This window comes from Solanum pennellii, chromosome 8 (assembly GCF_001406875.1).
Source record: "Solanum pennellii chromosome 8, SPENNV200".
Lineage (NCBI taxonomy): Eukaryota > Viridiplantae > Streptophyta > Magnoliopsida > Solanales > Solanaceae > Solanum > Solanum pennellii.
The window spans coordinates 68,539,038-68,565,861 of NC_028644.1; the positions used below are offsets into that span (position 1 = coordinate 68,539,038).

The 26,824-nt window shown below is 30.5% G+C and overlaps 5 protein-coding genes across 6 annotated transcripts; all 5 read right to left on the reverse strand.

The window, feature by feature from the left end:
- Positions 1-6,842: 6,842 nt before the first annotated feature.
- Positions 6,843-9,147, reverse strand: LOC107027886. The gene is made up of 7 exons (XM_027918800.1): positions 8,973-9,147; positions 8,622-8,714; positions 8,347-8,535; positions 8,183-8,239; positions 7,798-7,953; positions 7,653-7,706; positions 6,843-7,358 (listed from the first exon to the last, which is right to left on the reverse strand). Exons 1-7 carry the CDS (start codon positions 9,126-9,128, stop codon positions 6,843-6,845), a joined length of 1,221 nt encoding a protein of 406 aa, XP_027774601.1. The 5' UTR covers positions 9,129-9,147.
- A 2,508-nt stretch (positions 9,148-11,655) lies between these two features.
- LOC107027887 lies at positions 11,656-14,299 on the reverse strand. Its single transcript, XM_015228933.2, has 8 exons — positions 14,144-14,299; positions 13,868-13,960; positions 13,584-13,778; positions 13,389-13,448; positions 13,006-13,161; positions 12,824-12,877; positions 12,144-12,284; positions 11,656-12,033 (listed from the first exon to the last, which is right to left on the reverse strand). The coding sequence occupies exons 1-8, from the start codon at positions 14,297-14,299 to the stop codon at positions 11,656-11,658; spliced, it is 1,233 nt and encodes a 410-aa protein (XP_015084419.2).
- Positions 14,300-15,455: 1,156 nt separating this feature from the next.
- On the reverse strand, positions 15,456-17,916 carry LOC107028128. Of its 2 annotated transcripts, XM_015229180.2 has the most exons (8): positions 17,754-17,916; positions 17,383-17,475; positions 17,108-17,296; positions 16,934-16,987; positions 16,549-16,707; positions 16,369-16,422; positions 15,948-16,088; positions 15,456-15,846 (listed from the first exon to the last, which is right to left on the reverse strand). In XM_015229180.2, exons 1-8 carry the CDS (start codon positions 17,907-17,909, stop codon positions 15,472-15,474), a joined length of 1,221 nt encoding a protein of 406 aa, XP_015084666.2. In that variant the 5' UTR covers positions 17,910-17,916; the 3' UTR covers positions 15,456-15,471. The 2 variants fall into 2 exon arrangements, with proteins under 2 accessions (XP_015084666.2, XP_027775226.1); XM_027919425.1 differs by having other exon boundaries at positions 16,934-17,296.
- A 400-nt stretch (positions 17,917-18,316) lies between these two features.
- LOC107027888 lies at positions 18,317-21,040 on the reverse strand. The gene is made up of 9 exons (XM_015228934.2): positions 21,025-21,040; positions 20,581-20,747; positions 20,227-20,319; positions 19,960-20,139; positions 19,782-19,838; positions 19,405-19,563; positions 19,220-19,273; positions 18,788-18,928; positions 18,317-18,691 (listed from the first exon to the last, which is right to left on the reverse strand). Exons 1-9 carry the CDS (start codon positions 21,038-21,040, stop codon positions 18,317-18,319), a joined length of 1,242 nt encoding a protein of 413 aa, XP_015084420.2.
- A 448-nt stretch (positions 21,041-21,488) lies between these two features.
- On the reverse strand, positions 21,489-26,434 carry LOC107028806 (probable LRR receptor-like serine/threonine-protein kinase At1g63430). The gene is made up of 13 exons (XM_015230010.2): positions 25,788-26,434; positions 25,316-25,454; positions 25,091-25,162; positions 24,849-24,992; positions 24,602-24,751; positions 23,844-23,960; positions 23,605-23,669; positions 23,208-23,456; positions 22,906-23,111; positions 22,678-22,810; positions 22,441-22,598; positions 22,077-22,292; positions 21,489-21,968 (listed from the first exon to the last, which is right to left on the reverse strand). Exons 1-13 carry the CDS (start codon positions 25,867-25,869, stop codon positions 21,723-21,725), a joined length of 1,977 nt encoding a protein of 658 aa, XP_015085496.1. The 5' UTR covers positions 25,870-26,434; the 3' UTR covers positions 21,489-21,722.
- Between the last annotated feature and the right edge of the window lie 390 nt (positions 26,435-26,824).

Below are 26,824 nucleotides of genomic sequence, written 5' to 3' on the forward strand. Positions count from 1 at the left end.
TATATATATAAATATATAAAGAACCGAAAATCAAAGAGATATTAGTTTCATAATTTACAAATCATAATATATACCTCTGGATTATTAAATTAAATGTTCATTTTGTTGCTTTATGTCATGTGATGAGAACTATTTCACATGACAAATCTTTGTTGAAGTTATAAAAGCAATTGCAATTTGTATATAATAATTAAGCTTTGATGATCTTTTTTTGGTCTTGGACCTTTTTAAGATCTAATCACATGTCAATTAAATAAATTGAAAAGTGTACATATAACAATCACAAGAGAGAATTAGAACAATAATTAGGTTGTTAAACATAGAATTTTAAAGTAACAAGTAGGGTTACGATTTTATTTTTGAGTCAATCTTGTCATTTTAAATGATGACCTCAAAATAATTATGTTTATTATTAGAATTAAAAATTGAAAATGAATAAAAAATAAAAATATATATATATGTATCACGCTGGACAAATTAAAAGGCTAATTACTAATTAGTCAATAGATGTTTCACTTTTGGTCACGAGGGGGATGATTATTATTTATTTTTTAAATATATAATAATGATGTTTTTATCTTTTTTTCGCTTTTTTTTTTTATCACATGATCACATGTCATTAAAAGCTTTCATTTTCATTTACTTGTAGAGGAGGTTACCCTAAAGTGAAAAAAAGAAAAAAGAAGATCAAAGAATAAGATAATTATATTACACAAAAGTAAAAAAAAAAATCATCAAAAGAAAAAGAGATAAATTTAAGAAGAAAAAGATAATAAAAGACTTTTTATATAATGTGCATCCAAAGGAGACACCACAAAGGTGCTCATGTGATGGTTCCCTACCTTCAAACCCCACCCCCACCATCCTCCGTTTCGTGACGATGAATTCAGAATTTTCACTAAAAAAATTTAATATTTATCATATATAAATAAAAAATAATTATACTTAATTTTATACATATATTATAAATTTTTAACGAAAGAAAGTGTGAAAAAACACTTTACGCCATTAGCTCTACTGATATCTCCACCCCTCCCGCCCTCTATTCCACCGCGACGAAGTCAAAACTTTTTTAATATAAAAATAATTATACTTAATTTCATATATATTATAATATGAATTTTTTAAATAAAAAGAGTGCGAAATGAACCTTTTACGCCCTTACCTCCACCGATATCTCCACACCACCCACCCACCTCTATCCATAATGACGAACTCAAAATTTTTAGTAAAAATATTCAACATTTGTTATGCATAAATAAAAAATAATTAAACTCATATTTTATACATATAATTTAATTTTTAGATTAAAAAAAGTACAAATAAACCCTTTACGCCTTTAGCTCTATCGATATCCTCACCCCACCCCACCCAAAGACAAAAGAGACACACAGTATCACATACTACATGGTGTTGAGTGGGGTTGGGGGGGTGGGGGTCTAGTGATTTTCAAGAAGACAGCATGAGATTCACAAACACATGACATGCTTTTGCCTTAAATTTGTTGTCCCCATGAATGATGAAAATATGGTTCCTCTCTCCTATAATGTCTTATGTTCTTTAACACAAGCTGAAAAAGTATAAATATGTAAAGATAGATGCAAACATACGATACATAACAAATAAATAATAATTGACTTCTCGCCCGGTATTTATATTGGCGAAAAAATTTAATATAGTGTATAAAAGGATTTATTTCGAAGTCATAATTTCATTTTAAGAGATCAAATCTGAAACTTGATCTAGTTAAAAATAGAAATCTCAAACATCCATAACAATCTATATTGATACATCATAAAAATAAATAAATAAATATATTGCGTTATATATATGTTGCAAGCAAAAAAAAATTAATGATATACCGTTAAATGTTTTTATTTTCGACCGGCATTCGATTGCTCGATGAAATTCAAATTAATGCTGAGAAGTTCCATGAGCTATAGCGCTCCCTATCCATATCTAGAGTGACTCTCAAATACGAGACCTCTGATTAAAAATGAAAGAGTATTTATGACTTCATTACAATTCTGATCGGTGTTAATGATATTAAGATATTATTTTATGTGACATTTGAAAAATGATTTAATCCCTAATATGGGCCTGCTTTATGGTCTTATTTAGGCCCAAGTATTAGCCATTTGATTGATTGGCTCAATTTTGCCAAACTACTAATATTAAGAATTGGACCCCATTCAAACTGAAACTTCACATTTTAGCCAAATCTGGAATATTTTGACATTTGGAGTCAAATGAGTTTCAAAATGAGTGTGATATATACACACAACTTCGAGTTAAAGGCAACGAATTCAGTTAAATCTATTTTCGTCTCTAATTTGGAGAATCTCGATTGTTAAGGCTAGTCTGATACAGGCCTTCAGCGCAAGGAAAAACATTTAAAAACCGTTCAAGAAATAAATAAATAACGAAAGTGAAGAAGTCATGACAACATACTAAAGAAAGTAATAATTATACACTAATTACTTCTATACATTAAATTTGACATAGCTACTAGCCTCAATTCTATCTCTAAAAACTCACTAAGTAATAATTAATACACTAATTAAATAAAGATTAAGCAGAAAAGTATGTGAAAACTACATTATTATCCCCAAAAGAAACAGAATTTGTTTTGCAAATATAGCCACTTTTAGAGGATTGTGATGATATCCCTCCACCTATTTTTCTTTCTTTTTTATCGAAACGAAACCCCTTGTTACTTTTTTCAGTAGTAGAAGCAGAAGCAGTTTTTTTCTCGAGTCTTCGTTGAATAACATATTCTTCAGGAATATACACATCCATTTTTTTTTGAAATTGAGAAGCAAAAATGTTCACTCAAAAAATGAAATGTAATTATTTCTTGAGATTATAGAATAAAGTATAGAAGGTACAATTTATACAAAGTGAAAATTAAATATTCCATGGGCTTGGGAACCAATGTTTTGTAGTAAACCAGCAGCAACAATTTTTTGAATTTTGTTGGTATCAAATATTCCTAGGTGCGCAGTGTACTTTGTTGGTTCTCGAGATTTTTCTTTGTAAGAGAACATGTTCAAACAAAGTGTGATTTCATCATTTTCTTAAAAAAAATAAAAAATAAAAAATAAAAATTGTCGGTGTATTATTCAATTTTATCGTCTATTAGACTTAAGGGTGTGTTTCGTACGAAGAAATATAGACCTCATTCTTGCTTGGTTTGAAATGGGATGAATTTATAATCTGATGACTGTGCCGATCATTTTCGTTTTTGGCAAAACTAGACATGTTTTTTGGGAAAATAAATTAGTGTCATACTGAATTATTTATTTTCTAATGTTTGATAGATAAACAACACAAAAGCGTTTATATGTAATCTAGTAAAATGCTAGAGGGTGGGATGGGGGTTCGGGGGTGGTGAAGGTGGGACATGGCGAAGGAGTTGAGAGCTTTGGGCGGGTGAGAAAAAAACGACAATAAACTTAAAATAATGTCCTTTCACTTATAAAAGTTGTTTTTCCTATACCGCTAATTATTTAGATACACTCTAATTTGCAACATTATAATCTTTTCAGATTTTGATGCGTCCAGTAACATGTCTAGGGATACATGTGGTTAAAATTAAGTGTACTTTGTTTTGGATATATTGTATCTAACTAGTAGATATGCAAGTATTTGGAATACATAACAAATCTCATTAGTCTCCCTTCTCATCGTGAGCCCGGAGTGCCAGAACCTCTGATGGGCTCAAGATGTTTTCCTATTTGGAGATCCTAATTATGATGCTTATTGTAGGATATTTAACGTTTTAAATGATAAAGGAGAAACAATACATATAGAGAAAATGAATGTACGTGTTGATGATCGTAATCACTATGGTCTTAAGGATGGAGGTGGAAAATATCAACATATGATATTTTATGGAGGATCTGGTGGGTTCGAGACATTATGTTAATTAAAAGAGAGTAGTTTATGTGTTGATTTATCAATTTGATCGATCATTATAATGATTTACTCCTCGTTTTTACAAATTGATATTTGTGCGATATACGAAATTTATGTATGATGCCTAAAATACACGTATGATTCAAAACTATTTTTTATTAAATATACATAAAATCTATATTAAGAATTTATTATTTGATATGATTTTGTTATTCCCCTTTGTGTTGTTTAGCTCATAAGGCCATCTCGGGCATGGGAAAGAAAGGCGGCGGACAACCGACTTAACTGGAGAGCCTAAACGGCATTGAGGATGAGTCCACCGGTCGACAAACGGCTTCTATCTACAGGTGCTTTCATTATGGATTGATCGACTTGTCACGATTGATTGCTCACACACTTTTACAATTGGTTTGTTTCTCATCGGTCATTAAATAATTAGTGAAGTTTATATAGGGTTATTTGCACCATCGTTGTTATTTTGTGTTCGTCTTTAATTTATTTCCGTCATCATAAATATTATTTTTACCAAATATGAATCTATATTTTCGTATCATAGTAATGTCGCACAAATTGAATAATTTGGGCGGGAATTAATTTGATATTCGGATTCCTGTTATGACCATTGTTACTTTTACTTATAACGACAAAAATATCATTTAAGATGCAATGTATTTAATAATAAAATAAAGATATTGTGAGCTAGATCCACCAAAAGAGTTATCGAATTATAAATTAATCCAGAGTTTGCGCGATATTTTAGTAGATATTAAAAATAAAAATTGTCATAGTAGAAATTATAAGGCTTAAGAACATAAAAGGAAGACTTACAGAGGCTCAAATGAAACATTATATAAATTAGGATTATCGATATGTGTGATTGTTTTATCTACTGCAATCGTTTTTCCTTTCACGTCTAATACTGCAATTTTCTTACAATAAGCATCACAACGGGAGTTTTCAATGGGAAAGAAACTTGAGCACATGGGAGGTTTAGCGAAACATGCCAAGCCAGTGTGCGTGAAGATCTTTCGTGGCCAGAAACCAACTTCTGTATAGTCGTTTTCCAATAAAAGCCACCAATTTCCGTTGACTAGATCCTTATTTTGTAAAAATAAAGTAATAAATGTATGGTAATGTCTATATTAATTATAAATAACGAAAAAGAAGAGAAAAATAGTATGTACCCGCTCAATGTACATTGTGTCCTCCCATATTGTTCCTCCACGTTGTGAAATATGATCCTCGTATGACACATCAAGAGGTATTTTCACTATCTACTTGTACAAAGCCAGGACATAATGTATAAAACAATGAACTTTACCGGCCTAAAAATTAGTATATATAAAATATAAGGAATCTTGTAACTCAACATATAATTCTAGTTTTCATGAACCATAGCGGAAATCCTTACCTGAAAATGCATAAAAAGTCATGTTTTGATATTCCCGTATAATTTTGGATCCACCTAAAATAGGAAATGTAGATATGCAATTCTTGTATATGAGCATTTACAAAATTTTCACCTCATTCCGAGAAGTAATTAAATTAGGAATGATAAAAAAAAAGAAGTTGAAACCTACTCTCCAACCAACTTGTATGATATCAGATTCAGATTGAATTTTTAATTGAAATGCACTATGTTATTGACCTTTGACATAAGGATTGTATACGCTAGTTATCATCCCAGCTCCCCCAAATCTAATAGGTGGATCACTCAAAGTCTGAGCTATTGCAACCTGAATAAATAAATATTTTATATCGATCCATAAGAAGATCAAATTAAAATTGAAAAAAATAATAATTAAAGAATAACATAATATTGTACCTCATATCCTTGTGAGACATGTATCTTTCTTTTGGCTTACTAATATCCAAAAAATAAAAATTTGAACAAATTTCATCAGAAACAAAATTTAAAAAGATTATCATCAAAAACAAAATTTGAATAAAGCTGCTTGTTGATTTTTGGTGGTTGGGTCCAACATAATGCTTAATTCCTTCCAAATCTTTTACTTTTTGGGATCCCATTTAAGATTCAAAATTTGCATCAACTTGAATCAGGATGTGTTTGCTACGAAGAAAAATATTTTCTAAAAAATATTTGTCAACTTTCTCGATAGTAACATTATCTCTTGATTAATGAATATATAACAAAAAAAATCATGAAAAAGAGAACTTGTAGAAAATGAATCTAGCATTTAAAAGTTCTTCTAACAATCAACATTATTATTTTTTTCGTTCCGCATGTTTGATATTTACATTAGACTTCGATTAATTTGAATCCACATGTGTTAAGCCTAGACCAAATTGTATATCCTCACACTCCTTAAAAAACACTGAGATTTAGCATGTAAAATAAGAGAAAATTTCAGAAATATCAAAGATAATAAACATAATAAGGCTCTATATATAACTATAGTTTCATGAATCTTATACAAATAACTATAGTAAAAATATACAAATTCTGAATTTATACACTCAGAAATCGAATTACAAAAATTTTAGATTTATACAATACAAATTCTTTATACAATTAAAAAATCGAATAGCAAAATTTCGCGAAATGTAATCTTCTAAAGTACAATGGTCAACAAATTAATATACAAAAGTCTTTTATTTAATAAATATTAATTGCTAATATTCAAAATAATAACCTGAACATATAGATTACATCAAAATGTAACCGAATTCACCAAAAAAAATAAAAATCAATTGACGCTGATTGTGATTTGTGAATGTGCGATTCAAAATACTAGAATTTACAGATGGTATTGTTTTACTCACACTACTAAGAAAATCGAGATTATTAAACACGTAAAAAAAAAATACAAGATAAGATCCGATAGAAGAACTATTTAAATATATATTTATCAAGAAAGCTCGATATTGAAACTAAATATTTTTATAAAAGTAATTAATAAGAATTACACTTGTGCTTTACTACCAGGTCCACCATAAAGAACATAAAGAAAATTATTTGAACCTTCCAATAGATATTTAAATATAACTTTATATGCAAAAATATTATCAGTATACCAAAATATATTATGTATATCAACCGAATCTCCTTCCTCATTTGAATATGCAATGCTCCTACAATACCCATCAAAAGAAGAATTTCCTATCGGAAAATAGCTTGAACCCATCGGAGGTTCAGGTACACCTGGTGGACTATATACCGATCCTCCCCATTCAATTTTCGTAGCAAATTGTGCTAGCTCAGTGAAAATAATATTTGGCCAATAACCAACTAAATCATACTTTTGTCCCAATAGAAGCCACCAGTGTCCATAGGCTTGATCCCTATAAATGTACATTAGGATCTCCCATGTATGCACTCCACGTTGGGTAATATTCCCATACGAACTATCAAGAGGTATATCGCGGTTTACTTGAACAAAGCCAGGGCATAATGTATTGAAACATTGGGTTTCACCTATCTGGAAAACGTAAAAAGACATTTTTAGTGGCGTAATCAAAATTTATACTAAAAGGGAATTCAAAACACGAAGAACTAAACACATGCACGAACAAGTCAAAAAAATTCAACACTTATTTTATATACGTAAAAATATTTTTTTTTGTCTCAATTGTCTATACTTAGCTCTATCCCTGTTTATATGATACTTGAACTTTTGTACGAGAAGGAAAAATTATATATAGCTAAACCAATAGACAAAGTAGCTTCATGAACGCGATATTGAAATAATCATAGTACTAATTAAACAAGTTACCTGATAATGTATGAAAAGTCTAGTTTTATTATCTCCATATAATGTTGGATCTACCTGAAATATAAAACAACAACATTATAATAAGCGGGTATGAATTTTCTATGAAGCAATTAAATTACGTATAGAAAAGATTAGTTATATTTACCCTCCAACCAGCTTGTAAGATTTCCGATCCTTTTTCGATTCTCATTCGACTAGCACTAATTTGTTTGCCTTCAACATGAGGATTGAACAAACTAGTTGCCATTCCAGCTCCTGTATACTTTATAGTTGATTCTTTTGGAGTTCGAACTATTGCACGCTAAATATAAAAAGAAAATTTTAATTTAGTTTAACAAATTATATATAAAAAAAGTATAGCTAGCCCTAAAAGGCAAATGCATAGACATTGAAAGCACAATTTGATATATTTAAAGGAAAAAAAAAACTCCAAATTGTAAATTAAAATTGTTGCATTTGATATTTCAAATCAAACTAAAATAAAAGGATAAGAAAATTGGAAATATAACAATATTTTCATTGGTATATACCTTATATCCTCCATAAGAAGGCATGTAGCTTGCTTTTTGCTCACTATTGTAATTGCTCTGCAATATATGAGTTAAGCCACAATAATTAAAATAATTAAACTTTTTTATGAAATTTTTTAAATTGTTAAAAACATTAAATTGTTCACAAATTATTGTATGCCTACATATTCATTGTCGAAGATGGCAGGTTCTGGTGATGGCAAATCTCTTTGTCTTATAAGATCTTCCTTTGTGATTCTCTTAACGGGAACAGTTCCAGAAGGACAACCTCCATCTTTTGACCATATTGTCGGTAATCTATTAGTTGTGGAGTCATGTGAATTTTGCTTTATCTCAGCAAAGGTAGGTTCCATCTGATCATCCAAATTTTTAATTGTATGTCAATAATGTCATATATATGTACAAAAACAATTAAAGTAAAAAGAGAGTAAAAATATACCTGAGGATGAAAATTATGGTCCTTCAATAATGGGTGATCAAATGCATGTTGTTTGTAAAAATCAACACAGTCGTATGTATCTCCATATTTAGTCTGTGAAAAAAAAATCGTAAATAAGATATCTAAATTATAGTAGTTACACATCTTGCTATTCAAATTTCAATATATACTTTTTAAATACAAAACAATATAACAAAACAAATTTTCGTAGGTCATAACATTACAATTATTTTTAAAAATAAAATTGTTGGAATAAAGAAAAAATCCATGTGAAAGAGGAATATTATCAAATACAAATAATAAATATCTCGTGAGACTTATAAATCTTATATATGAACAAAATTTAAATACCTTAACTATTTTGATTGCTGGTTTATTCAAAAGTTTCAGTTGTTTTTCTAGCTCCATATCTTCCAATATAGATGACTCTTCTACGCCTTGGACTACATTATAAATCAAAAAGAAACATAACACTAATAAAATTTGTCGAACAATTCTTTGATTCATCTTTTTGCAAGTATGAGGACTTTGCTACTATGAGGAAGGTGTTATATAATGCTGGGTATGGAAAATATTTAAAGTAATTTACCATATAAAATATTGAATGATATTGATGTAATTTTCTGTAGCATGGTCAACAAAATGTTCAAAAAGTCATCTTCATTTAATAAAAAATTAAATGTTGATTGCTTTTTTTAAAGTAGAATTAAATCTAAAATTGAATTATGGTATATTAAGCCCAAGAAGTAAGAACACAAATGGTCCTTAATTACCTTAGGTGGGCTTGAGATTGTTATCATAGTATATTGGGATACATAATTTCATTAGTTTAGAATCTTATCAATTTTAATTTTGAATATTATAAAATTTATCAAATTTTGATGCGTTAAAACACATTAAGATATACGTATTTCGGATTACATAAGGTTAAAATTATGTGTAGTTTATTCTATATACATTGTATTGAGTGAATTTACATGTATTGAGATACATAAACAAATTTCGTTATTTTCCTAATCGGAATAGTTCCTAAAGGGCACCCTCCATCCAGCGACTTACTAGAGGCGGAGGCACTTGAATTTTGATTTATCCTCAATAAATTAAGTTTCATCTAGTCAACTAAAAATTGAATCGTAAGTCAATAATATCATATCCTTGTTATAAAAAAATATAAGTAAAAAAGAGTTAAATATGTCTCAGGATGAAAATTATGATCCTTTACCATTGAAAAACCATGTGAAAGAGGAAGATTTAATTATTTTTTTCCCCTACAAAAGAGTTATTGTAAAATAAAATTAGTAATGTCGCAAGAGACTTACATATATAATGAATCGAGAATAAGTACCTTATTTGTTTTTCTTAATCGCTTGTTCAAAAATTTTAATTGTTTCTCTAATTCCATTTGTTCTAATTTGGATAGTCTTTTATAACTCAAAAACAAATATAGCACCAATAAAGCAACTTGTTGAAAATTAATTCCATACATCTTGAATTTATTATTTTTTTGTAGGCACTAATGTAAGGCCTTTTATTTTGCCAACATAATCCTTAATTCCTTCCAAATCTTTTATTTTTTGGATCTCAATACTTTTAAGATTCAAAATTTGCACCAATTATTCCGATAGATAAATAGTAACATTATCACTTGATAAATGAATATATAATCAAATATTCATAAAAAAGAGAACTCATTAAAAAATATATATAGCCTCTCAAATTTCTCCTACCAATCTCCATTTCTAGAACCTTTTTTTGTCACATGTTCAATATCTGCATTAGAGTTCGATTAATCTGGATTCACATTGTGTAAGGCCTTGACCAAATTGTATATCCTCGCACTCCTAAAACAATATCTAGACTTAGCATTAAAAAAAGATAAAAATTCAGAAATAACAAAGATAATAGACATAATAAGGCTCTATAATTATAGTTCCGATGTTTCGATAATTACGCTCTATACTATAGTTTACTTTGCGAATATACAAACAGGATAAATATATACAAAATCCTTTTATTTGATAAATTTCAACTTCTCATTTTAAGTAATATTCAAAATAAGAATATGAACATAGATTACATCAATGTAACAGAATTTTTGAAGTTTTTGAAATTCAGGATCATAGTGCATGTTCAATTCAAAATACTATGATTTATACATGGTACTATTTTTCTCACACTATACTAAGAAAATCGAGATTATTAAGCATATAAAAATAAGGTTCGATAAAAAAAAACTATTCAAATATATATTTATCAAGAAAGCGCGATAATAATTAACAAGAATTACACTTGTGCTTTAAATTACAAATCTGTTATGTAAATTGACTTCTAGTATATTAAGCCCAAGAAGTAAGAAGACAGATGGGCCTTACCTTAAGTGGGCTTGAGATTGTTATCATAATATAATGGGATACTACACTAGTTTAGAATTTAATTATTATAAATCTTATCAAATACCTCTAGACACATATATCTTATCTTAGGTTACATGAGGTCAAAATTAGGTGTAATTTATTCTAGATACGTTGTATTTAAGTGGTGCATCCAAATACGTCCATCTACATATATCTTAGGTTACGTGAGGTCAAAATTAGGTGTAGTTTGTTCTAGATTCATTGTATTTAAGTGGATTTGCGTATATTTGGGATACATAAAAAAAATCACCTCTTTCGCCTCCCTCCCATCTTGCGTGTCACTCTCTTATGTATCTAGCATCTCAGATATAAGTGAATCACATTAAATACACATAAATTCATGTATCTAGTGTGTATCTAGTGTGATTCGAATGTATATGGGGTACATGACTATTTATCGTATCTGATATCAAAATTACATGTATATAGGTGTATATTCCTCAACATATAATAGGAAATTTTTAATTACTGATAGTAAGTTAAGTAATTATTTGACAATATATATATATATATGTATGTATATCCAAAGAAATTGTGATTATGAAGCTGGTAAAATTTGATACAAGAACTACAGACATAGAACATAAATATCTTTAATTATAGGAAATAATTAGCAAAAATTATATTTGTGCTTTGTTACCAGGTCCACCATAAAGAACATAAGTAAAAGAGTCTGAACCTTCCAAAATATTTTTAAATACAACCTTGTACGCAAAAATATTATCAGTGTGCCAAATTAAATTATCTATTCCAACCGAATCTCCTTTCTGATCTGAAACTGTAATGCTTCTACAAAATCCGTCAAAACTAGAATTTCCAACGGGAAAATAGCTTGAGCCCATCGGAGGTTCAGGTACACCTGGTGGATTATACGTAACTCCTCCCCACTCTATATTTGTAGCAAAATTTGTCAACTCTTTGAAGATAATATTCGGCCAAAAACCAATTTGTTTATAGTCTTCTCCTAATAGAAGCCACCAGTTTCCATCGTCTGGATCCTTAATAAATTGTATCTCAAATTTTTAATCCATATATATTTATATTTATGTATAGTCATGATTTTTTTTTAAAAAAAAATTATGCAATAAATAAAATTATAAAATATTACCTTATAAATGTACAATAATAAGTCCGATTTCGGCCCTCCACGTTGCGAAAGAATTCCCTCCAATGAGACATCAAGAGGTAGTTTGTTGTTTACGTGTACGAAGCCCGGACATAATGTATTGAAACAATTGAATTTACCTGCCTAGAAAATATAAAAGACATATTTTTAGTGGCGGAATCAAGATTTGTACGGTAAGGAGTTGTTTGGTGTGAGATATAAGGTATAATAATTTTCAGAATTATTTTACAGTGTGTTTGGTTTGAGGTATTAGGTAGTGATCTTTGGATTATTTATATCATATTGATGGGATAAATTATCTCATATACACATTGAAATAACTTATATTAGGCTAATTAATCTCATGATGATTTGTTCCCGACCAAAAGATCCCTAAGGGTTCAAAATACGAATGAAGAAATAAATACACAAAGAAGTCAAAGAAAACGAAATAAATACACAAAGAAGTCAAAGAAAACTTTACCTCTATTTTATATGCATTAAAATAATTTTAGGCATATATAATTAATGTAACTTTCTACAAAAAGCGATTCAAATTATTGATCTTACCTGGCTCAGCCTCTGACTCTTGTATACATGAAGGAAAATATAGAGCTAAGCTAATAGACATAGTAGTTTCATGAACGCCATATAGAAATCAACAAAGTACTAAGACAAGTTACCTGATAATGTATAAAAAGTCTCGTTTTATTATCCCCGTATAGTGTTGGATCTACCTGAAATACGAAACATTGATATTATAGTAAGTGAGTGTGGATTTATATTTTACTCGATAATTGACACCTTGGAGACATTCTGTCTATGAAACAATTGAATTATGCATCGAAAAATTAGTTAAACTTACTCTCCAACCAACTTGTAAAATATCTGTTCCTTTTTGAATTCTTAATCGACAACCACTATGTTGTTTGCCTTCAACATGAGGATTGTACACATTAGTTGCCATTCCAGCTCCAGTAAACTTTGTATTTGGATCTTTTGGGGCTTGAGCTATTGCACGCTGAATATAAAAATAAATATTTTACTAACTTTTACATATATCCAAAGTATGGCTAGCCCTAAACCTTGATAGCATAATTTGATGTTTTGAAAGGATAACAAACCTCCAAATTTGAAAAATAAACTTATTGAATTTGTTATTTCAAATTCAACTAAAATAAAAGGATTAGAAAAAACATCCACAAAACGAAAAAATGGAAATGTGACAAAATGTCCATAGTTATGTACCTTATATCCATAAGAAGGCATATTGTAGCTTGTTTTGATTTGCTCACTATTGTTATTACTCTGCATTAGATGTATTGCAATATATGAGTTTTGCCACAATAATTGAAACTAATTAAACTTGTTTATGAAATCTTAAATTTTTTAAAACATAAATTATTCATGTAAAAGCATTAAATTGTTCATAAATTATCTTACGCCTACAAATTCGTCGTCGAAGTAGGCAGGTTCTGGCGGTGGCATATCTCTTTGTCTTATAAGATCATCCTTTGTAGTTCTCTTAATTGGAACAGTTCCAGAAGGACAACTTCCATCATTTGACCATATTGTCGATAACCTACTAGTTGTTGAGGCATATGAATTTTGTTTTATTTTAGATAAAGTAGGTTTCATCTGCTCATCCAAATATATAATGGTATGTCAACAATATATATCATATATGTATACGAAAAATCAAGGTAAAAAAGAGAGTAGAGGTGTGCCTTAGGATGAAAATTATGGTCCATCAGTAATGGATGATCAAAAGCATGTTGTTTATAGAAATCAACACAGTCGTATGTATCTCCAAATTTAGTCTGTGTACCAAAAAAAATCACAAATAAGATACCTAAATTATAGTAGTTATAGATATAAAAGTAAGGTTCATTTACCCAAAAAAATCCATGACCCAAACCCCAACCCAAATAAAGGTTATATATATCAAATAAAAATAATAAATATATCGTGAGACTTAAAATTTGTGAATAGAAAATAATTACCTTAACTGTTTTGATTGTTGACTTGTTCAAAAATTTTAGTTGTTTTTCTAACTCCATGTCTTCCAACATGGTTAACTTTTTTTTCCCTTGTACTTCATTATAAATCAAAAGTAAACATAACACCAATAAAATTCGTCGAACAATTCTTTGATGCATACTGAGTTTATTTATCTTTTTGCAAGTATGGAGACTTTGCTACTATGAGAAAAGTGTTTATAAGGGCAGGTAGAAAAAAGATATAAAGTAAATTACTATATGAAATATTGAATTTATATAATTTTAAGGCCAGATATAGAAAAGATTTAAAGTAAATTACTATATAAAATATTGGATTCATATTATTTTATTGCCATGTATAGAAAAAATATAATAATATAAAGTAAATTGCCATATAAAATATTGAATTAATTTTGTCATTTTAAGGTCAAAAATAGAAAAGATTTAAAGTAAATTACTATATGAAATATTGAAGTAATTTAACTTTAAGGCCATATATAGAAAATATTTAAAGTAAAATTCGTATATAAAATATTGAATTAATGCAATTTTAAGGCCATAAATAGAAAAAAAATTAAAGTAAATTAATATATAAAATATTGAATTAATGTAATTTCTCAAGCATGATCAACGAAATGTTCAAAAATAGTATTTTGTTGATTGCTCCTGTACAATATGACCATTTATGATGAATTTTATTATATTTTGAAGCATTTAGATACGTTTAAATATATGTATACTAAATTAGATTTAGTTGACTTTAGGTACATTATATCTTAATGAATTCATAGATATTTGGGATATATAATGAATCTCGCTCTGATATCCTTGATATATGTAAATCACACAAGATATATATATAATAAATGTATTTAATATATATCTAGTATGAATTGCATATATTCAAAATAGATGACCATATTGATTATAGACCGCTTGTGCCTGAAACTTTGGTTTAAATCAACAAAAATAAAAATGATTTTTTCGCCTCTTCCCTTTTGTTACTTTTTTTTTGGTTAAAATATATCACTCGATTAATGAAAAATATCCTTAAAAAATTTTCATGAAAAAGATAACTCATAGAAAAATTAATCCATCCTTTAAAAGTTGTTATGCCTGTTTCCATCTCTTGAACAAATTTTTTCATCAAATTGAATATCCTCACACTATTCACAAAAAGTGGGATTATTAAGCATTTGAAAAAAAATGCTAAGTTAAATTCAGTATGAGAACTATTAAAATATATATATTTATCAAGAAAGCAAGATATTTTTTAGACATTGAACATAAATATTTTTATATAGGATTTGAGTACTTAAAAAATATTATATTCATGGATTACTAATACCAGGTCCACCATAAAAAACATAAGTAAAAGTATTTGACCCTTCCGATATTGTATCGAATTGAATCTTGTAAGCAAATTTATTTTCAGTAAGCCAGACTATACTGTATATTCCAACTGAATCTCCATCCTCATTTGAAACCGCGATGTTCCTACAATAAGCATCAAAACTACTATTTCCGGTAGGATAAAAGCTCGAGCCCATTGGAGGTTCTGGTAAACCTGGTGGATTATATATAACTCCTCCCCAGTCAACATTCGTAGCATAACCTTTCAATTCATTTAAGATATCATGTGGCCAAAACCCAACTTGTGTATAGTCTGCTCCATATAAAAGCCACCAGTTTCCAACGCCCATATCCTAAATTTAAAGAAATTGTCAATGTCAATAATTTTGCATTTCTCGATTTATATATAGTCAAAATAAAAAATAATCATGATAAGAAAAAAGTATAGAAGTACCCTATAAATGTACAAATTAATCTCCTTTGGGCTCCCTCCACGTTGTGAAAGATTGTCCCCAAATGTCAAATCAAGAGGTATGTCGGTGTGTACAGACACAAAGCCGGGACATAATGTATTGAAACAATGAGTTTCACCTGTCTAAAAAATATAAAAAAACATACTTTTTAGGTGACGGAATCAGAGGGTTCAAACCACACGAAAAAGTAAAAAGAAACCCAATAGTTATTATATATACACAAAAAAATTCAAAATTATATATAATTGATGTAATTTTCTGTAGAAGGGAATTTTGATTGACCGTACATGTGTCTCATACTTAAAATCTTGTACATGAAGGAAAATATATAGCCAAACAAAAGACATAGTAATTTTATGAACGCGATATTAAAATCATCAAAGTAGTAAGACAAGTAGTTACCTGGTAATGTATGTAAAGTCTAGTATTATTATCTCCGTATAGTGTTGGATCCACCTGAAATACGAAATAATGATATTGTGATAAGCGAGTATGAATTTATATTAAATCGTATAATTGACATCTTAGAGACATTTTTCTTGGAACAATTAAATTATGTATGAAAAGATTGATTTAACTTACTCTCCAACCAACTTGTAAGATATCCGATCCATTTTGAATTTTTAGTCGACACGCGCTATGTTGTTGACCTTCAACGTGAGGATTATACAAACTAGTTGCCATTCCAGCTCCCGAAAACTTTGTTAACTTTGGATCGTATTGTGGTCGAGCTATTGCGCGCTGAATGTAAAAGAAATCATTTTATTAACATTCACATGTTATATATCCAAAGTGTGGCTAGCCCTAAAAGGCAAATGCAGAGACCTTGACAGCACAATTTGATATGTTGAAAGGGAAAAAAACTAGAAATTGTAAATTAAACTTATTTCATTTTATTATTTTAAATCCAATTAAAATGAATGTCACAAAACCATAAAAAAATAAAATATGACAATTAGTTTAGTACCTTATATCCATTAAATTGGTAGTAGCTTCCCTTTTGCTCAATATTGTTATTGCTCTGCATTGGATGTAGTGCAATGTATGAGTTTTTGCCATAATATTTGAAATTAATTATATACTTGTTTATAAAATCTTCAAGTAAAAGTATTAAATTGTTCATAAAATATCTTATGATTACAAATTCATCGTCAAAGTTGGCAGGTTCTGGTGGTGGCATATTTCTTTGTCTTATAAGATCATCCTTTGTAATTCTCTTGATGGGAACAGTTCCAGAAGGACAACCTCCATCTTTTGACCATATTGTCGATAACCTGTTAGTTGTTGAGCTATATGAACTTCGCTTTATCTCAGCAAAAGTAGGTTTCATCTGTTCATCCAAATATTTTGATTGTGTGTCAAGAATATCATATATATGTACAAAAACATTAAAGTAAAAAGAGAGTAGAGATATACCTGAGGATGAAAATTATGATTCTTTAACAATGGGTGATCAAACGCATGTTGTTTGTAGAAATCCACACAATCGTATGATTCTCCAGATTTAGTCTGTGAACAAAAAAATCATAATTAAAATACCTAATTTATAGTACATATACATAGAATTCTATAATATAGAGGGTTCAGTTTTCAAATACAATAAATTTTACTAAAGAAAAAGACATAAACCTAAGGTTCATTACCCAAACAAATTCCCCCACCCACACCCCCATCCAATCCAATCCAACCCAACCGAACCACCAATCCCAAAAAGGTAATTTATCAAATAAAAATAATAAATGTTTTGTGAGATTTACAAATATTATATATGAACAAAAAAAAAGTACCTTGACTGTTTTGATTGCTGGTTTGTTCAAAAGTTTTAGTTGTTTTTCTAACTCCATGTCTTCCAATTCGGATAACTTTTTTCTTCCTTCTACTCCATTATAACTCAAAAATAACCATAACACCAATAGAATTTGTCGAACAATTTTTTGAAGCATCCTGAGTTCATTCATCTTATTATTATTATTATTTTTTGCAAGTATGAGGACTTTGCTACTGTGAGAAGGGTGTTATATAAGCACAGGTATAGAAAACATTTAATGTACTCACTATATTTTATTTTTATAATTTTTAAAATATTAAATGTTAATTACTCCTTTTTTTGAGTATAATCCTAAATCTTTAATAACAATCTGATTATGTAAATCTGAGTCAAAGTATATTAAGCCCAAAAAGTAAGAAGGCAAATGGGCTTTACTTTAAGTGGGCCAGAGATAGTTCTGAAATATCATATACTATATACATATATTCAAATATATGTATTCATCAAGAAAATACGATATTTTTTTAGAAATTGAACATAAATATCTTTATATAAGATCGAAGTATTTAAAGAGAATTACATTCATGAATTACTAATACCAGGCCCACCATAAAAAACATAAGTAATAGTGTTTGACCCTTCCGTAAGTCCTTTGAATTGAATATCGTAAGCAAATTTATTTTCAGTAAGCACGACTACATTATATATTCCAACCGAATCTCCGACCTCATTTGCAACCGTAATACTCCTACAATACGCATCAAGACTACTATTTCCGATAGGAAAAAAGCTCGAGCCCATCGGAGGTTCTGGTAGACCTGGTGGATTATACGTAACTCCTCCCCATTCAACATTAGTAGCAAAACCTTTCAATTCATTTAATATATTATGTGGCCAAAACCCAACTTGTGTATAGTCTGGTCCAAGTAGAAGCCACCAATTTCCATTGCCTGTATCCTAAAAAAAAAAAAAATTATCGATCTATGTATTTTGACGTATCTCGATTTTTATATATATTCACGATAAAAGAAACACACAATAAATAATAAGTACCCTATAAATGTACAAATTAATCTCCTTTGGGCTCCCTCCACGTTGTGAAAGATTGTCCTCAAATGACATATCAAGAGGTATGTCGGTATGTACAGACACAAAGCCGGGACATAATGTATTGAAACAGCGAGTTTTACCTGTCTGGAAAATATAAAAGGCATATTTTTAGGTGATGGAATCAAGATTTATATTAAAAGGGTTCAGAGCACACGAAGAAGTAAAAAGAAAACCAATAGTTATTGTATATACACAAAGATAATTTAAGTTATAAATAATCGATGTAATTTTCTGTAGAAGGGTATTTCAATTGACCATACATGTATTTGATACTTAAAATGTTGTGCATGAAGGAAAATATATAGCAAAACAGAAGACATAGTAATTTTATGAACGCGATATTAAAATCATCAAAGTACTAAGACAAGTAGTCACCTGGTAATGTAGGTAAAGTCTAGTATTATTATCCCCATATAATGTTGGATCAACCTGAAACATAAATAATGAAATTGTAATAAGCGAGTATGGATTTATATTAAACCCTATAATTGGCATCTTAGAAACATTTTTCTATGAAACAATTAAATTGTGTATGCAAAAGATCGATTAATTAAACTTACTCTCCAACCAACTTGTAAGATATCCGATCCATGTTGAATTTTAATTCGACAACCGCTATGTTGTTGACCTTCAACATGAGGATTGTACAAACTAGTTGCCATTCCAGCTCCTGAAAACTTTGTAACATTTGGATCGTACTGTGGTATAGCTATTGCGCGCTGAATGTAAAAGAATATCTTTTATTAACATTTATATATTATATGTATGGCTAGCCCTAAAAGGCAAATGAAGAGACCTTGACAGCACAATTTGATATTTTGAAAGGGAAAAAAAACTACAAATTGTAAATTAATCTTATTTCATTTATTATCTTAAATCCAATTATAATGAATGTCACAAAACAAAAAAAATTAAAATATGACAATTAGTTTAGTACCTTATATCCATTAAATTGGTAGCTGTAGCTTCCCTTTTGCTCAATATCGTTATTGCTCTGCATTGGATGTATTGCAATGTATGAGTTTTTGCCACAATATTTGAAATTAATTATATACTTTTTTTATGAAATCTTCAAGTAAAAGTATTAAATTGTTCATAAATTATATTTCTCCTACAAATTCGTTGGCAGGTTCTGCTGGTGGCATATTTCTTTGTCTTATAAGATCATCCTTTGTAATTCTCTTGATGGGAACAGTTCCAGAAGGACAACCTCCATCTTTTGACCATATTGTCGGTAATTTATTAGTTGTCGAGCCATATGAATTTTGTTTTATCTCAGCAAAAGTTGGTTTCATCTGTTCATCCATATATTTGATTGTGTGTCAATAATATTATATATATATATACAAAAACATTACAGTAAAAAGAAAGTAAAGATATACCTGAGGATGAAAATTATGATTCTTCAACAATGGGTGATCAAACGCATGTTGTTTGTAGAAATCCACACAATCGTATGATTCTCCAAATTTAGTCTGTGAACAAAAAAATACAAATAAGATATCTAATTTATAATTACATATTATCAAATTCTATAAGGTAGAGAGTTCAATTTTCAAATACAATAAATTTTACTAAAGAAAAAAACATAAACCTAAGGTTCATTTACCCAAAAAAAAATAAAAATTCACCCCCACCCCCACCCCCACCCAACCCAATAAGGGTGATTTATCAAATAAAAATAATAAATATCTCGTGAAATTTACAAATACTATATATAAATAGAATATAAATACCTTGACTGTTTTGATTGGTGGTTTATTCAAAAGTTTTAGTTGTTTCTCTAACTCCATGTCTTCCGATTTGGATAACTTTTTTCTTCCTTGTACTCCATTATAACTCAAAAATAAACATAACACCAATAATATTTGTCGAACAATTTTTTTATTCATCCTGAGTTCACCTGTAGCTTATTATTTTTTTTCAATTATGAGGACTTTGCTACTATGAGAAGGCTGTTATATAAGGACAGGTATAGAAAACAATTACTGTACTTACTATATTTGATTTTTATAAATAGTAAAATATCAAACATTAATTTCTCCTTTTTTAAGTATAATCTTAATTCTTTAATAAGAATCTGCTGATGTAAATATGAGTCAAGTATATTAAGCTGATAAGTAAGAGGGCAAATGGGCTTTACTTTTAAGTGGGCTTGAGATTGTTCTGAATTATCATACTATAAAACAGGCCCATTTAGTCAAGTATCGGGTCGATTATTTGGGAAGTATCGATAAATACTCACATTTTAACGGCTAATAAAAAGTAGGAATAGTTTCGAATATATACAATAAATCATCATTTTACAACAAATATAGTTACGTTTATCTTATAAAATCATCCTTCGTAGTTCCATTTAATGAGAATGGTTCCAGAAAGACAACCTCGATCTTTTAATCATATTGTTGAATGTTGATAAGTGATAACCTAGTGAGAATGGTTCCAGAAGGACAACCTCGATTTTTTAATCATATTATTAAATGTTGATTAGTGATAACCTAGGTTGTCAACAAGAAAGTCCGTATTGTACTTTTTTTTGAAGTTGAGTTAAGTCCAAAATCTATTTCGAGTTGCGACTCGAGGATTCGAGCGAGTCCCGGTACATTTTGAAACTCAAAAAATGTGGTCATTTTTTGTCCTTTGGTACCTCATTCACTATGAACACTCATTCATTTTAACAAGAACCACTTTGTTTACAAAGAATCAACAGTAGCATCTCTTCAACTCTAAATTTATCCTACAGACTCAAAATTTACATGAACTCAACCATCACTCCAGAACACATTGGGAACGAAATCGAGAGGTCAAAAAACGAAAAGGAGAAAGCGCTAGACAATTACATATTTCGGATATATATACTGTGTTAGCCTTCTGTTAGTTAGGATGAAAGTGCAAGCTCGGCCCATGCCAACGAAGACGCCTTGAGCTCTGCAGTGATGGAAGTGTCAATGTTGCTCTCCAGAATAGCACAGAGGTCCTTAATGGATGTCCTTCTGCTCGTAGTCGGGTGGATGCAAAGGTTGATCACCTCACATATCACTTTGAGGTCTTCCTGTTTGAAATGTTTCAACTCGGGATCCACAACGTAGGATAATACCTCCGGCATTTCAAGAAATTCCTTAGCCTGCACGTAAGAGGTCGAATTCAGGTCCTGCCAACGCGTTTAGAAACTGGTTCTACCGGGGAAGTCTTTTTACAATCGGAAAATTTTCACATGAAAAGAAATGCTTACCCAATCTACTAAGCACCCTTTGTCTTTGCAATATGGAGGTCTCCCACTGATTATTTCCAGTAGTAGTACTCCAAATGCATAAATGTTACCCTGGACATCGAGATGACGGCTCTCGAGAGTATTTGGAAGGACACATATTGCTCCTTCACTACTGATAGCACCAGAATTCTTCTCTGATCTGGAAATTATCGACTTCCAGCTTTCAAAATCAACAAGCTGCACCAAATGAAATAAACTTTGAGAAGACAATTATAAAATGCCAGTGCCTTTAGTAAAATGCTTAAGAGCATAATGGGGTGCATCAGCTTAAGGTGAATAAAAATGAGAAGAGTTGTTTAGTAATGGTCTTTCCACTTTCGTTTACCTTGGGAGAAAAATCTTCTATCAGATATACAGAATTTGAATTCAGTTCTGATATAGTAAATGGAGGGTCAAGTTCTGAATGGAAATATGTCAGTCCCTTAGCGATGCCAATAACTATTTTCATCCGGCGTGTCCAAGATAGTTGGCATCCTTCTCCATCTATGATACATTAAGAGTTAGAAATTCGCTTTGAAAACATAAACTGACGTGCATTCGTAAACTAATTCACTTTACTCACAATGAAGGTGTTCATATAATGTCCCATTAGATGCATACTCAAACACCAACATCCTCGTAAAGGGACTACTCTCTCTGCAATAGCCTAGAAGTTTCCCAGCGTTCTCGTGATTTATTCTGGCCAATTCTGCCACCTAAATGTAAATTAACAGAAGTTAAAACATGGAACTTAAGATGCAAGCTTTTGGAAGAGATAAATAGTGATGATGAAGAAAGAATTGAGTCTCACCTCTTTCTGAAAATAAAGTTCAAGATAGGCTGTCCAGTGCTCTTCTTTGACGCAAAGGGATATTACAGCGATTTCAGGTCCGCCTTTCATGGTTCCTTTGTAAACTATGCTATCTGGTGAGGATCCAATGATGTTGCTGAAATCTTCACAAGCTACCTCAAGTTCTTGTCTGCTGTATCTTACAACATCTTTCAGCATACCAGTATCTACAAAGAAACATCAGCGGTAAACAGAAACGAAGATTACGCTCAATGCTTTTGAAAGTACCAAGTGCTCAAGTTCAAGTGCATGATAGTACTAACCTACATAAATTGTCATATGGTCTTTCTCACTTCCTGACTTCTTCCAAGGTATGATTGAGGATTTGTTCTTAAGCCTCTGAAGGCCAGTCACAAGACCTACAATGAAGAGAGAACCCACCATAACTCCTGTTACCACTTCTAAGGCCAAAAGCCAAGTGGGTTTGGAAGAAGTCTGATGTCTCGGTTCTTCAACAGGCTGGTGCTTATTGCTGAGTGTCGACGCATGGCTAGTGGGAGGCAAAGTGCTACCTATAATGCAATGTCAAAACAACCAGTTCAGTTTCTTACTAAAATAAATAAATCTATTTGACTGCAAAGGTTGAGACATCAATTCTCCTAGACTGAGCTGCACAACTATGCACAGTGTTGAAAAATGTACATATGATTGTTTACTTACCACATAAAGCAGCAGACCGTTGCTTCGGGTCTTTGTGCTGAAGGCAATTTCCTTGAAAACTAGATCTACAGAAACACAAAATAACAGGTATTAAGGAACCGAAAAGGTAAGAGAAACAACATTGGTAGAGTATCAGAGTGCTACTTTGGATATAGATTTACAGCACCGACAATAACAAGCATTCAGGAATAGAGAAGATAAGGTAAAACAAGAATTATGGCGTAGAATTAAGAACTGACTTTGGAAGGTAACCCAAACACTTTGGTATGCTTCCAATAAGAAAGTTGAATGAGAAATCAGCCACTTTGAGCTGGGATGTGCGACAAAAACCTGTAGCGCTGGCACCAGAGGCATACCTAAAAGGGTATAACAGAAAAAGAAAAAAACAGTCAGATAAAGATGCATGTGATGGACATAAGGCTATAGCAAAATCAGTTGGGTCAAATATTACAGGACATCAAACAGTTTTTACTCATTTTCTTCACTGAAATACAGATCGATTCCAAGAAATCATCGTTAAACTTTTGATACATACATTCTGAACTCTGTAACATTGCTCTCATTTGGTCAAATATTAAAGGCTATAGCAAAAACACACTCCATTGGGGTCCCCCAACTCACCATCCTCCCATCAAACAACAGGCAATGAATGTATTATACTAGATTCAAGTAAACAGCCATCAGTGTCAATCTGCAGGCAGTACATATCAAACACTGCTGACAGAAAGAACAGACATCATCCCATAAGCATCTCTTTTCTGGACTCTGTCATCATCATCCCAGACAATGACTGTCATAAAGATCAGAAAATTAGATTCTTTGGCCACTCAATCCTTAAAATATCTGACAGAATCCTAGAGGGCCAAGACGGAAGACGCTCTAAGGACAACCAAAAATATCTTGTAAGTAAACAGAGAATCATGGATTAATCCCTATCCACATACCAGAAAATTCAAAAGAAAAACAGTTAAGTACAAGATATAGCTAATTAACTCACATTCCACGTACAGCGGATGTAAAATCTGATTCAGTATTAGCAGGCACTAGTCCTTGGAGTTTGTTCCTGTCCAACCGAAGTTCCTCAAGGTATTTCAAATTACCAAGCTCAGCAGGCAATTTCCCTGTTAATCCATTAGATTGTAGGTTGCTGCAGAGACACATGCAAGCTCGAAGAGTAAGGGAGCTTCAACGAGGATAGGTAAAGGCAAGTACAAATAAACCTAAGAAATTCAAGTTAGACTAACATTTTCATAATTTTTGTCAAATTTCCAAGCTCGGAAGGAATTGGTCCTGTTAGCTGGTTAGCACCCAAATCCAAGACCTTCAGGTTTTTCAATAGGCCAATCTCCTTAGGAATTGTACCAATCAGCACATTTCCATGCAAAATTCTGCATATTGCCGGTGCATCACATAAGCTTTAACAAAACTACATAAAAGAACAACCAGAACTACGTAATTCTTAAAAATCTATTCGGAAATAACTTACAGTTCTTGCAAAGAGGAGAGTAAATGCAAGTTGGGTGAAAGAAACCCCTTCAACGAAACGCCAGAAATGTTTCTGTCACACGATCCAGTGGAAATGCGTATTAGACTCATTTGCACTAAACTTTAGTCCATAAAAGATCCACTAGATTGCATTTTAGTTGAGAAAAATCATTAACTAAAAAACCTATCCATGTATAGCACATAAAATTGAAGACAATTAACTCACATTTTTATGACATGATCTTGAGCCATAGAACAAAAGACTCCAGCCCAACCACAAGGATCTGAATCTAAACCATTCCAATTTGACAAAACCAGAAGAGGGTCTTCATATATAGCTTCCTTGAAGGTATTGAGAGCATAAACTGTATCAACAAAGAGTCCCCAATCAGATTCACTCACACGTAAACTCTACTCTTTGAATTACAATCTCATAAAATACAGCAACTATCTACAACAACAACAACAACATAGTACGCAGACCTTACCCCCATCTTTGCAGGGTAGAGAGACTATTTCCGATTAGACAATTTGAAAATATGACAGAAAAATACAGCAAGTATCTCAAAACAAGAAAATACAAGATCTTTCCTAAAAAGCCATTGCATTACAACACTAAATGCTCAATTATAATACAAAAATTGAATCTTTATAGCAGTAACTACATCAAGATCTGAACTTGAGTTGATAATACTCACCTTCATTTGATGGAAAAGCATCACAGATCCCAAGAACTAGTCCAACAGTTACTAAAACTTGAAATACAACACAAGTTCTCATTTTTCCCCCAAATAATTCCTCACCACAAGAGCACACTAAGTTTCTACAAAACCCCAGAACTGAAAGAACCCATCTAAAGAAACAGACTCCAAGAACTTAAACAATCAACAAAAAGTAGAAAAACCCAGAAAGCAAAAGATTCAAAAAGCAATAATCCAAACAAAACTTAAAGAGAAAACAAGAAAAGACCCAAGACAGTAGATGAAAACAAACAAAGAAAAGCTGGAAAAAGATAAAGTTTTCTTTTTTACAAGTTAGGGGAGAAAGATAAACACTAAAAAAAAACTTAACAAAGCTTAAGAGTGAATTCAAGAATCTAATAATCTGTAACAACCCCTCTGAGTGGAAATTACTATATTAAGTGTCACCAACTTAGTTATAAAAAATGAAACTTTGGTTCAAAGAGAGATTTGGTACTTGAAACAGAGACAATTTATGAGCTGAATAAGAAGAATTTTGGTATTATAAAAACTATATCTTAAAATTACTCAGAAAATGGAGAAGGAGATAATAGAAGGAGCGGCGAAGTAAAGGAAGTGTGGGCCTTTACAAGCGTCGCTTTGATTGATCAATCAACTTTGAATATTTTCTCATAAATAACTCTAAACTTGACGTATTTTTTTTAGATTATCTAAATTTAGAATGATATTTTTAATCTCGTGTTAGATATTTATGTTAGGCATCAATAGTTTATATTGACATTATGATTCTAATAAAAATAAAGTAGGATTGAAATTCACATTAAATTAAAAATAAAGTACTTTTTAATAAAAACAATTCATATGAGAAATGAATTTTATCACGAAACGCTCGATAAAAAAAGATATTTCATTGATATTTTTTATCTTTTAAATTTTACTTCATGTGAATGTTAGAAGGTGTAGTAATGTCTCAACATGTTAGGAGTTTGTAAGTAATTAATCAAATATGAAAAATGTTGATATAATGGAGAAGA